The sequence below is a fragment of the Citrus clementina genome, unplaced genomic scaffold (genome assembly GCF_000493195.1).
Source record: "Citrus clementina cultivar Clemenules unplaced genomic scaffold, Citrus_clementina_v1.0 scaffold_3, whole genome shotgun sequence".
Lineage (NCBI taxonomy): Eukaryota > Viridiplantae > Streptophyta > Magnoliopsida > Sapindales > Rutaceae > Citrus > Citrus x clementina.
The window spans coordinates 43,626,296-43,639,756 of NW_006262339.1; the positions used below are offsets into that span (position 1 = coordinate 43,626,296).

The 13,461-nt window shown below is 35.4% G+C and overlaps 1 protein-coding gene across 2 annotated transcripts; it reads right to left on the reverse strand.

Moving 5' to 3' along the window:
• Nucleotides 1–1,409: 1,409 nt before the first annotated feature.
• Nucleotides 1,410–12,939, reverse strand: LOC18047644 (myosin-16). Of its 2 annotated transcripts, XM_006443822.2 has the most exons (26): nucleotides 12,923–12,939; nucleotides 12,190–12,318; nucleotides 11,347–11,490; nucleotides 11,089–11,234; nucleotides 10,845–11,001; nucleotides 10,045–10,103; nucleotides 9,504–9,663; nucleotides 9,247–9,396; nucleotides 8,997–9,130; nucleotides 8,760–8,906; nucleotides 8,544–8,645; nucleotides 8,330–8,387; nucleotides 8,146–8,247; nucleotides 7,412–7,449; nucleotides 7,048–7,174; nucleotides 6,779–6,949; nucleotides 6,515–6,646; nucleotides 6,322–6,431; nucleotides 6,142–6,202; nucleotides 5,069–5,246; nucleotides 4,432–4,655; nucleotides 4,234–4,353; nucleotides 2,905–3,243; nucleotides 2,339–2,478; nucleotides 1,892–2,142; nucleotides 1,410–1,719 (listed from the first exon to the last, which is right to left on the reverse strand). In XM_006443822.2, the coding sequence occupies exons 1-26, from the start codon at nucleotides 12,923–12,925 to the stop codon at nucleotides 1,667–1,669; spliced, it is 3,435 nt and encodes a 1,144-aa protein (XP_006443885.2). In that variant the 5' UTR covers nucleotides 12,926–12,939; the 3' UTR covers nucleotides 1,410–1,666. The 2 variants fall into 2 exon arrangements, with proteins under 2 accessions (XP_006443885.2, XP_024045281.1); XM_024189513.1 differs by lacking the exon at nucleotides 1,410–1,719 and having other exon boundaries at nucleotides 1,980–2,152.
• Between the last annotated feature and the right edge of the window lie 522 nt (nucleotides 12,940–13,461).

Sequence of the window (13,461 nt, forward strand, 5' to 3'; positions counted from 1 at the left end):
TCGAGAGAATATGAAGAAATGAAGCCCTTTAAAGTTAAAGCTAGAAACTGATGAAAAAGTAATTATGTATGTACTCACCTGCGATTTTTCTGCTACTATTTCTGGATATTGCTTCATGTAATGTAGAAGCTTTAGATTTTGGCAGTGGTATATATTATGTTCTTTTTCATTATGCCCCAATCTAGTGGAGATCTTGCAGACTTTCTTTTACCTCATCAATAAATGTTTCAATTTTTAATTTTTTAACTTTTTGAAATGGTAAATATTTTTTTCCCCTTCCTTCTTTTTTGATAAAGTATAAATAATGCACTGAAACAACAGCAAATGGGGGTGCAGTTGCTGGTACAACAGGGAGTAACTTCTCTTCTTCTCTGATATATTACCGACATGTCGTTAAAAGTATTTGGACGACACGTCGTTTGCTGTTTCGGATGTCGATTTGGTTTCTATCCTAATGACGACCTGTCATCTTCTTACCTAACTGTGAAGTGGGAACCATCCCTCTTTTCTCTTTTATTTAGTTGTTTTTATCTCTTTCTATGTAATTTATATCCTAAAATTAATTTTACAATTAAAATTTTATTAGGATCTACGTTGATCAACATAAATATTTAAATAAATTTGAGGAAAATTTATCCCACATATTATTAGGAGAATTCAAACTTATTCCCTCAAAGATGGAGAAGAGAAATGAAAATGTCCAAACCAAATAGAGGGCAAGATCTGACTAAGGGAATAAGTTTGAAACAAGTTAACTTTGATCTGATTGATAGGGAGCTGCTCCGATTGTATAAAATACATGGCAAGACCTGAATGGTTAGCCAAAACACTATTGGATCAACGAGGCATTCGGAAAATGGGCATGCATTAAAAGAATATCATGATGGTTTCCACTTTCTGAGTGCCCCAAAATTGAAGAACCTACTCTACATTCTTTTGGGGTAATCTTTGGAAACTAATCATTTGATTTATAGGGGACATGACTTGGTGGATTGCCCTATTAATTTGTTACACCAGCTATTCAAGATATTTTTGTATTTACTTTATAGCAATTAATCGGAATAGGCAGCACTTCACCTCTACAGCCATCATATGTAATCTGCTAGCTTAGTTGGCTAGTTGCCTTTTAAGTGAGAAACGCAAAAAGACTGATTGACAACATATGTGCATTCGTCCACAGAGCACCCAAAATATTATATATATATATATATATATATATAGCTTATGGATGAAATAATTATCAAGTACAGTAGAGACCTGCCATGTTAAAAGAGGAGCTGCTAAAGCCTGAATAATAATCTAGATGAGCATAGAACCAAGCAAATTAAAAGGAACCTTAACATGAACTAAGTCAGACAACTTCATTCGGTTGCTTTGAAGAGCTTTAACATATTACAATTTCGCACTTTCGGTGCTGGTTAGTGAAATTTAAAAAAAAAAAATGTTAGAAAAGTGCCCATATAATACTAATCTATTTCTGCTATAATTCGAGCTAGAGCATCCTGAGAAACTGTCTATCTATGATCATGTATGAAATGAAGGCTATGCAACAGATCATTAAGCAAGAGGTGCCTACTCTAAAATTGCCAATATACACTCATTCAACTATATTAACACCTATGTCAGAATTTTCGAGAAAATAAGCAAGTATAGCAATCCAATTCCATCAGAAGTAATCATCAAATGCCCCTTCTTTGTCATTTCCCAACTTCTCGCTTCCTGTAGCATGTAACCACCAAAATAGACACAATCAAGGTACCATCAGCATACAACATTCAACAGAACTTGAATCTTAAAATATGAAAGCAACGGAACCCAAGAAAAAAAAAAGGGAAGAAGTAGTCGAGACATGAGAGTTTGAATACAGAGCTTTTAAAGAAAATAAGCTGACCTGCAATTTCCGTGGCTGAAAGATCCTGGACTATGAGCTGGAGAGCATTGGGTTTGAATGAAGAAAAGTTAGCAGAGGCAGGAGCTGGAGCTGGAAAGGTGAAATCGGAGTCAGTCGATGAAGCATCGGAGTTATCAGAAGTATCAAAAGTTTCTTCTTTAACAATAGGTATAGAAGTTGAAGTTGAGGTTGACGAAGAACGCAAGATCATTTTCAGCTGTGAAAATTGCTCCGACATGCAATATAACAGCCTGAGACACACTAGATCAGATCAAGTATTAGTCAAACAACATGCAGCCTTTCCACAACCACAAGAATTCATGTTTGAAAATTTTGAAACAACTTGCATTGGATTCTATATACCTTTCATATCCAAAAATAAAAATTCATAAAAGAATAATTTTAAGGTTACATGTTTTTTCTTTAAAGGTTAAACACTAATACTACCTGTTCAAAGAGTCTTGAAGTTGATAAACTCTTCTTTCAGTCTCTTCTAATTTCTTCAGTCTTTTCTCACTTAATACCCTTGCTTCAGCACATTTCCTTGCAGAATCATCGGCTCTTTGTTTTTCAGCCTGCAACAGGGCCTGTGTGATATAACAAGGTTAACATTTGTCAAATTTAGACCCTTGGAATCTGAAGCCAGAGAATATACGTATAAACTCAGTCCACTTCCAATAGCAAGCAATGGGAAGGACACAACCTTTCCAAATTGCTCATAATTTATATGCAATTCCACATATAAATACTTAGTATTGGGTCAATAATAATCGTTTATCTTTACCTCACACAGCAGACAAATAACTCTTAAGAGCAAAACTTTTAGGCTGCTATAAGGTGACATGTTTTGCATAAGGTGTAAAGAACAAAAATGAACTCGAGAAGAATAGAAATATGAATGACTACTGATTCCAAATGAAAAATCGTAAAGGTACAAATATGAAATGAAGCTGAATAGCAGAAGTACCCACCAGAGAAGAATAATGGAAAAATTTAGGTTATAACAGCATTACCTTCAACTTTTCTACTTCAGCAGAGAGGTTCTCAATCTTTTCTTCCTCTTCGTTAGAACATGGGATTTTTCCGGTAATAGGGTGTGGTTCAATGGCTCTGTCTATATCATCACATTCCTCGACATGCACTTCAGTGGCTCTGTCTTTAGTATCACATTCCTTGACATGCACTTCAATGGCTCTGTCTGTAGTATCGCACTCCTTGACATGCACTTCGATGCCTTTGTTTGTAATATCACATTCCTTGACTTCACTTGTTTCGTCTACTATGTACTGCACAGCTTCCTGAGACTCCTGCGATTCTGTTATCTCTTGTCCTCGTTCTTCTTTCTTGGCAGTCTGCAAACATGGTTTTCACTTGAGTAAGAGGCCAACAAACCAAGGAGCATAATCATGTACAAAATTTTTCATCATTAATACTAATGTGTATATGGCACCGAAATTATTCAGCAAAATGACAGGGCTACTTGTCTTTTCAACAGAATTATTTTTCAGAAGCCAGTGGAAATGACTCTTCTTCTACCAGCATTGTCTACGTATATCTGGAGTGGATGGAGATAGGAAAGGAGATCCTAGTACTGTTTTAACACCTTCAAAGGGGAATTTGTAACTATAATGCTGGTTTTCATGGTGTCAATTATATGTCTGTCATGACAACAATAGGCCACATACAACTCACTATACTGTTGTACTAAGATCTTCAGCCACAGCTACTTCTCATGCTGTCAGTTATCTATTTGATCTATAATAATTTCTCCATAAAGTCTAGATCCAAAAGCTTAGTTTCTGTATCCACCATTTAGCCAAAAAAACAGTACAGCAAATTTCAGCTGCTGCAACCATTTCTTATACCAGCTTGTTTTCTATAGTCTCATCAGATAGTTTCGTAGCTGTTAGCTCGCCTCTGCTCTGGTATATTCCATCCATATCTACCTCTTTACATAAAGGAAATGTAATAAGATTATGTAAGGTTCTCATGCCAAATCTCTTGCCTAATTGAAAGGCAAGATTTTATCATTTAGTCTCAAAGTGTGACACATGTCAAAAAATTTCAATAACAATTGATAGACAAACTTCATACTGATCATTCGTAGCCCTCACGCTATGCGTGGATGTGAATGTTAAAGTGACAGAGTGACACCTCAGATGTTTAGTGCATGAGCAAATTAGCATGCTTAGATTCTCTGCGACAGAAAATATGTATGTAGGTACAGTTGGTAGATTCCACATTGGTATCCAGAATATGAAATTTAGTGCATACACTCATCGGTAACTCTTAAAATAAATTATTCATCAGTAACTTGACCACAGGAGTAAATGAATACCTACCATCTTTAGTTTCCTAAACTCTCTTCGCGCCGCTATTCCTCTCCATCTGCTTTGTGAGAAAACTGATGCTTTTCTTAGCTTCTTATAGTACGAAAAATCTCTATGTCCGCGCCAACTGGTCTGCAAGCATTTACTGTAATTATCAATTTGGACAACAATGAAGATCCTTAAACTTTTGCATAATCAGCTCGGTCATACCTGAATACTAAGTGCACCCTTGGCATGCTTTCGATGTCTCAGTTCACTGAGGACGGCCATTGCCCGTACAGCTGCTCTTGCCCGTAACCAGGCCTGCAAGACAATTGCAGCAGCCTTGACATTGGAGTAGGCTTTTCTCGTCATCATTGTACGCGAATTCTTCTGAATTTTGACAACAGCTGCTTCTTTCTTCTTAACCTTGCAGTATCGGCGCGCCAAAATTCCTATAGATTATAATAATAGTAAGATTAACCGGAAATATATAGAAGCTCGACCAGTATGAGCAACATAATAAGATCTACTTCTTCAAAAAATATCAATAATAGGCATCAGATCAGAAATTCCAGGTGTATGCCATGATTTTACAATAAATATTTTCCTAAATATACAAAGAGTGAGATACTTGGCACATCCATTAGTCGAAAAATATTTTCCAACTATTAAAAGTCAAACCACAAACACTTCACTTTCCCTGCCATGAAAACCCGTGCACATCTGATTGACTATTTAATCATAGAGACTACCAGATTTTGCATACAGAAGGAGGGAACATTTTAACCGCAGGACTGAACACTCTTTCTGCTCAACAGAATACACCTCACCAATGAATAGATATCATGTTTTCCTATCAACTCACCTCGACAACTAGACTGTATACAAACAGCAGCCTGCACCAATGTAATGTAATGTTTCTGAGTCACACGACGCCTATGTTGGCTTTGAATAACCTCAGCTGAATGACCAAGTAATTTTGCTCTCTTCGCATCTAACTCAGCCATCTGTCCAGCTTTTAGGAAAACCTTTGTTTTCCCTATCTGCAATACCATTATTTGCCTTTAGATTATATCATGATCCATCATCCATGGGAGGTAGAACAAAACATTAGTAGTCATACTCATGCCCGTTTTATGTTTCAATTTTAATACAACAAACATATAAAAAAGCTTCCACCCGTGTTAGGATGGCAAAATTCTCCGCGGGTTTAGTGTACTATAAGGGTTCACTAAAAATGAGGTGAATTTTGAATTATTTTTTAAGAATGTGATAAAAAATAGGAAAAAAAATAATATATAAACTATTAAGGGGTGGTGTTTGGTTTTATACTCCCCATTCTACCCCACCCCAATCCCATCCACCCTCACCACAATCTCTATATATATGAATATTTTTTAATTTTTGTTCAATAATTTTTGTTTTATCAATTATAATATTGGTAAATCAATTTTTATTTTATTTTTACCTAATATTAATAAGTTATAACTAAAAGAAACACTACATTACAATACTTATTTCACTATAAAACATTATTATATTTTCTTTTCTCTCTTGAGGTGGTGTTATCTTCAAACTTTTTTTAGTTATGATATTATTTCAACTTTTTAGAAATTTTTTTAATAATTTAAATACTTTATAATATGTCAATAATTTTATTTAAATTTATAATTTTTAATTTACTAAAATTATTTTTATATATCTACTATAAAATAAGTAAATGAGAAGTGAGGTGGGGATAGAAAAATCATTTTTCATATGGAGATTCCCCATCCATACTCCACTAAATTTATTAGAGAATAAGATAAGGAATAGAGACGAAATTTTTAATGAGGTGGAGAATGGATAGGCCTCCCATTAAACAATTGAGAATTTAAATCACCAAAATATATGATCAACAAGAAAAAAGAACAAAAGACATGTTAATTCACTCCGTACCTGATACCCTTTAAGATCCATCTTTTCCAGTATCCATTTGCAGGCAATTTTTTCGTCATAGCTGGTCAAGAATGCAATATATAAAAGAAATGAAAATATGACCACATAAACCTTAGCAGGAACTTAAAGTTGACCGAAGAAAATGATGTAATTTTTTTTAAAACAGGAAGCGATACTTACTTCTGTTTCCTAATCTCTGGCAAAAGAATGCCAAATCGATCTAGAAATTCAGAAAAGGTCTTGCGCGTAGGGTATCCGGCACACTTGACTCTAATGGCCTCTAGAACACCCTACATGGAGGACAATGAGAAGGAAATGCTCGAATATTCAACGATAACAGAAGTTTGTACAACACAAGCTAAACATTACTTACACCAGAACGTAATTGCTGCATGACATTGTTACTATCAAGTATGACAGGTTTTAATTCATTGTTTGGCTTCACACATCTAATGTAGTGGGGTTCTGTAGAATTCAGCGTATCCATCAATTGCTGCAGTTGTAGCTGCAATAAATATGTCAGAACATCAGGTTTCACTTTATGGAGTAGCATGAGCATTAAACTGTAAATGATATCTGGTATGGCTGAACACAGAAGTTACAAAAGCAGCATACCAGATGACTGGAAAGAATATACCTTAAAACGAGAACCAATAGATGAAAACTTAGAAGACTTGGTTGTCTCCTCAGAAATTGGAGGAAAAAGGCCTGATACAAAAGAGCATTCGGAAGCACTCAACAAATCCTGATGTTCAGCAACGACATAATCTTTGTTTTTATCTAAAAACAGGTCAGACTGATAGCGAACCTGAAAAGAAGAGAACATAATAATATCACTAAAATGCATCAGCAACTCGCATTACAAAATAGTAAATTATACAGCAGCATACCAGGACCATATCTCACCTCTCCTGCATAATGAACAATGGTAAAATCTGAACGAGTCAATTTTGGTTTTATGAAGCGCTTATGATCCTTAAATGTCTGGTAAAGCTTTTGTGAAAAATTTTCATGAGTTGACTTCGGGAACATACTGTAAATAGAAATTATTCCCAAATCAGCAAGTTAATTGGAAATATTATGACATCACAGAAAAAGAGAACAGCAAGGCTTTTCAAGATTTTTTTATTTTTCTATTCCTTGGGTTGGAGGGTGGGGAGTGTTTGTGTTTGAGGGATGATAGGGGTAGAACTTATGTCATCAAAGACTCAGATACGCCAAGGATAATGCCTTCAACATCACCATTAACAGCAAAGAAATATTCTCATACCATGCTTCATCAAGTAAAGCGATGATCCCGCCTGGTTTCTGCACAAACAATATGTATTAGAAATCTGTATACATGAAATCTAATGCAGCAGATAATTTACAACCACTTTAAATGACTAAATTAATAACAAGGCCATAAACCTGAATACTGTGATATCAACAAGGTAATTGTCAATATATACCTATCTCAGGTTTGTTAAAATTATTCAAGGATCCACGTGATAGAACACGGCACCCCTCAATGTTATTACCCAGTGGTATCAGCAGTATCACTCCAGGATTAACATTAAATACCAATTGGTTCCTCTAATTTTACTCAAGCACCTCATTCAAGGTCCAAATGAACCCCAGATTAGAAATTTTATAGTCCTACTGTAGCTCGAGAAACTTATCTAAAAGGGGAAATCTCCACATAAAATCCATGTAAAGATAATAATTATGTTTTAACCCATTCCCTCTCCATTAGCACCAACAGAGAAAGCCAACAATCTTTCTAAAAAACTTGGTTTGGAAAGGGGAAAAGAGATGAAAAAAAAATGTCCATGTTATGAGACTTTGATACTTTAGAGATCTAACATGTTTCAATAAAAGCATAATGGCTCTTGGCATCCTTCCAGTAGCATGCATTCATATGCATAGTCACCTTCTTTAGACTAAGTCTTCATGGAATTATCAGTAAGGAACAATGATCAGAAGGTCTACAACAGAGTGAATTAAAGGTAAAGGGCATGAAACCTTCTCAATAAGATCTAGCACATCTTGGTTGTCAACGAAATGAACGTAGCTCCAATCAATTTCCTCATTTCTGTAATCATTTTGTTCCATTTTGAAAACGTTCTGAATGACAACATTGGCGTCTAGGTTATGGGTTGAAAAACTGAGTTAAATCTGAAGCCGTAAAATATGACTAACCTCATACCTGGTTGAAATGCTGTTGCAGCTTTTCGTTTGTGAAGTTAATACAAAACTGCTCAAAACTGTGCAGAATAATATATTTATATTCAAGTCAAAATAAATGTGCTTCTGAGATACAGCTAATTTCAAAGACACATGTTAGCTCACAATTAAAAACGCATATATTTTTGGTTTGAGCAGGAGAGACAGAGAGATGCATGCACGCAAGTAAGGATTACCTGTTACTTTCAAAGCTCTCGAAACCATAAATGTCAAGGACCCCGATCAAACATTTTGAATGAGGATCTTGCCCAATGGAGACATTGATTTTGTCCACCAACCTGGAAATAATGGATGAGTGATTAAGTTTTAATGGATACATATCCATGATGTGCTAAACCTCTCTAGTGTACAATGAGTTACGAGACCTTAATGATCCAGAAGCTAGTATTTACCAGTCAAACAAGCGGGAATATATTGTCTTGGCAAGGCCATCCCTGCTAACTGTCGCAGCAACAGGATCAAGACTTTTTTTGATAATTTCTTCCGGGGTTATCATTACACGTTTACACAATGCATCTTCCAGTTCACCGGGATCACACCTGAATTAAGGATGATATCAGCTAATTTCGAAACACAAACATGAAAAAGAAGTAATAAGAATTGCTACATTATTAAGTTTCCTGACATACATAAGAAGCTTCGCCGTCATTTGAAGATGGAATTTCGATTCATCATCTTTCACAACTGATGAATCTTCTTCCCCCTTCTCAAACTCAATGTTACCTAGATGAAGTATAGCAGCCACAACACCAAAAATTGCATCCTGAGACAAATAGAGAGAGAAGAGAGGGTCAGAGAGATGGACCTTTTTCTGATCTTGATTGCATGAAGATGTTTAGCACATATAAACATTTGTTAAATTGACAATTGAGACCAAACCTGTTCTTTCCGACTTATTCCAATAACATCCATGGCTCTCCTCGTTGCAAGATATTCATTGGCATCGTTTACACCAACCAATTCATAGCAGTTGGATTGATTAAGATAGTAAAATGACGTGGGATTTCCGAGCTTATATCTCTCAATCTCCTGATAAAACAAAAAATGTATTAGCAGGAATGATGTGACATACATTTTAAGAAAGTTTCTCAAGAAATATGTAGGGAAAGAGTTGAACATCAAGTGAAGATGCCTACATCGGGTGGTGCTGCACAGAGAAGGTAAAAACAGTGATAGTTGCGCTCAGGATCTGAAATTTTGCAAACACGAGATCTCTCCAAAAGATATGTTCTGATTGCTGCCCCTGATATCCTTCCACGCTTATCAAATTGAATCTCAACAAATTTCCCAAAACGGCTGCGCAAACATCAGTAGTCACAAACTGCAGAGAAATTATAGGAAAACAATATTTCTGACTACATGACTAAGCAACAGAGAGTTAAAGCAGTCAACTCGTCTTCCCTTACCATCACGAAAAAGTTCATAAGAGAATCGGGAAGAGAATGATTTTTTGTTAATTTTCTAGTTTCATTTTCTTCATGAACTCTGATTTTGTATAAATACAAGCTGGCAAGTATATGAATAGAACATTTAAATAAACCAGGTGGACTTTATGGATGTGAAACGTTTTGCCTTTTGAGATCACAATAGAAGTAATTAGAATGGCAATGAGAATTACTTCACCATTTGTAATATACATCAAAACAGGGGATGGAATCAGAAATCAGCTTTTCATACCTGGAGTTATTATTTTTAACCGTTTTTGCATTGCCAAATGCTTCAAGAACGGGATTTGACTGCATCACACCAATTAACACACATTTTCAGATGGTTCCAACTTCCATATCAGAGTATGAGTGGGTGTATAAGGAAAAACAGAGTCAAAACACCTAGTTTCAATTTCAACAAGAATTTCTATGAAAAAAGAAATGGACAAACCAAATGAACATTCAATTTGAGAAAGAACTAAAAACATTAAAAATATTGCAAGTATCATAAGCTATGCCCTGAAAAGTTAATCCATTTAGAAAATCCCGGTTCTTAAATTGCACAAAGCTTTCTGTGTCTACTGTATCTCTCAATTTAATGCACTAGCCAAATAAAAATAAAGCCCACATTAGTATATTATCCAAGTCAAAAATCCAACATGCATGTTCATGATTCTGTCCATACTGCAAGGAAAAATCACTGTATATTGTTAATAACCTGATAAACAACTATATCCAAGTTATAGAAGTGAATACAACTTGGTGCACCAACCAAAAAACAATTACACCCTCACAGTTTTATTGCCATGTCTAACTCTTAACATATATGTCCATGCCTGTCCATACTCCAAGAAAGCATCATGCCGAAAATTATTAGTCACCACACAGACAACTCTTCCAAGAAAGAGAAACAAGGACAGCTCATGAGATTGAAAATCTCCAACAAGTATTGTACGAGGTAATTACTCGATTCTTGACCTCAAGTGTATCTCTGCACATTGACCTTGAGAAATTAATTAATTTAAACAAGAGATAGATAGTCCAACGTACTTCTAAAACTTGTTGTTCGACAGATCGTCCTTCAGCAGCAGTATGGCCACCCAAATATGCAAGGTAGCGCATAATCATTTTAGTGGTCTCAGTCTTACCAGCCCCGCTTTCACCACTAACCAGTATAGAGTTGCTTTTTCCTTCATTAATCATTTCCCTGATCAAATTTATGAAAAATCTAGCTGAATATTTCTATGAAATTTAGAACAAAGTAGTGAGCAAACAGAAGTGGTTACATGATCACCTATATGCAGCATCAGCAATCGCAAAAACATGCGGGCTGAGCTTTCCAAATGGTACTCCCTTGTATCGTTCCATCATGTAAGCGTCGTACAAATGTGAGAGTGGTTGAAATGGGTTGAGGGCAATTAGAATGTTCCCAGTGTAGGTCTGCATGATGTTTAAAAACTCAGAATCGAGCCACCAATGGTTATGGTTGTGGTAAATAACCATACAAGGGAAAACATTAACTTATATAAAAACCAAAGTGAATCAATCTCACATAAATTTCATTGATTTCATATCTGGTCGCTAAATTGTGCAAGACGCCGGGCTCATGCAAGTATGAGAGCTTAGTCATGTCATCAGCTCCTCCAGCTGGAGCTTCTACGTCCTTTGGGTATATTTTTGATAAATTTGCAACAACCTGGTCGAAATTGATATGGGAAAACAACTAATCAGATTTCATATCACTGCCCAAAAAGGACTTTGAAATAACGGCGTGATGCCTCAAGTAGGAAGTATACCAAAGAAACATTATAGAGACTATCCAAAGATTCATTCAAACCATAAAAATGGTACCCAGAAAGGAAAGAAAACCAAAGTTGTTAAAAGTGAAGGCATAACGAAGGTAAACAAGGTCTCAAGAAACAATATCTTCAATCCTATTATAGCCTACTAGTCTTTGCTTTACCCTATAGTTATATTTTATTCGATTGGTCTTCAATATAAAAAATCCTGGGACTGTACTCAAGCAACAATACTCCAGCTCTAACTAGCCAAGAGTACTAAAAGAAGAATAAGATATCACCCAAGTAGAGCAGAACTCAGGAACATCAATCAGTTGTAGAAGCGAGTCTCAATAGTTTCTGTGCACATTAATGGATCTTCAACATGTTTCAGGTTCCTCACGACTCGAGTTGGATCCTATTCCCAACACCTTAAGAGTTCGATTATCTTAATTCTCAAGCCATTCACATCGTGTAACAACAAGATAACATAAAACAAAAACATCGGAATGAAAGACAATTAAACTTAGACATAAATAAAAAATAAAAAATTAAATAATTTGAGATCCCATTGGTTTAGGAGGACTGTAGTTTGGCATCAGATGATTTGTATTTACCATATTCCCATCACTAGTTTGAATCTCAGCTTCCTGTCCTCTGATGTTAAGAACAATTCCATGTATAAAAACTAATTCTGGATCTTCAATCCAGACGTGCGTACCAGCAACAATATTCTCTTGAATTTCCTGCAGCCATTGCAATTTACAGAATAAAAAAAAAGAACTCAAATGATTCGACTAACATGCAAAAACATAAAAAAAGAAAAAAAGAAAAAATTGTGATAACAGGAAATAAATAATCGAATGCATTAGTTCCCACCTGCTGATTTATCGATAACTAGGTCAAGCATTGTGGACAACTGAAGACATTCATGCTGAGCTCGTAATTAACATTTAACAAAACCAAATACCGCATATGCAATATTGTTCCAAAGAACTAACAATGCCCACCCGTCAAACTAGTGCTTGAATTAAACATATCATATTGTCTGCCAAACTATCAAGATCATCAATGATACCATCTAAATATATCCTTATTTTCTCCAAAAAAGTTAATTAATGTGTCTGCTGAGTTAAGGTTATGAGCACCAAAATGTCAAAAGTCATCATGGGCCATTGTATTATCCTGCAAATTATTCTCCTATACGCTATATTTTCCCGTTTCTCGAGCTAATAAATTGTCACATTAACAGCATCTTCAATTAAAATTTTTCAAGTTCTTATCTCCCGAAACAATCATATGATTGTAATTAAAGCAGCTACTTTTCAATCGTGATGGAATTATACATACCATTCTGACTTCCAGTGAAAACCAAAATTCCTTCTCCTGAAACTTGATCAAATTTAATCCAATCCAATCAATAAAAATTGAACGGTTGTACCAATTCGACCATCTTCAGATTGCCAAAAATTGTTCGAAAAGTAACAGCAATGACGGCTAGTAACCAGCTAAAAGGTAATAATTATATGATTTTGACGGGGATTGAATGGAAAATAGAAAATCTTTAGAAGAATGAATTCTTTTTTCTTTTTCTTTTTTAAATATTTCAACGCTTTCTATTTTGTTCTTCGTAGGTCTTCTTCGTAGCGTGTTGTATTCGTGTCGCATTGTGAGAGGAGATGACATTGATCGAACACCCTTTGTTTTCGCCATTTTTGGGAGATGCTTGTGGCCCTCTCTTTCAAGACACGGTTTTGGCGGATGATGAAAACAAAGACTCTGATAATTCATTTACACATACTTTCTTCATCAGCTGGCTTGTATGGCAAGTAACGGCTTTACTTATCACGTAATTAATAATTACGTATGAGCTGTCTATATAACATTTA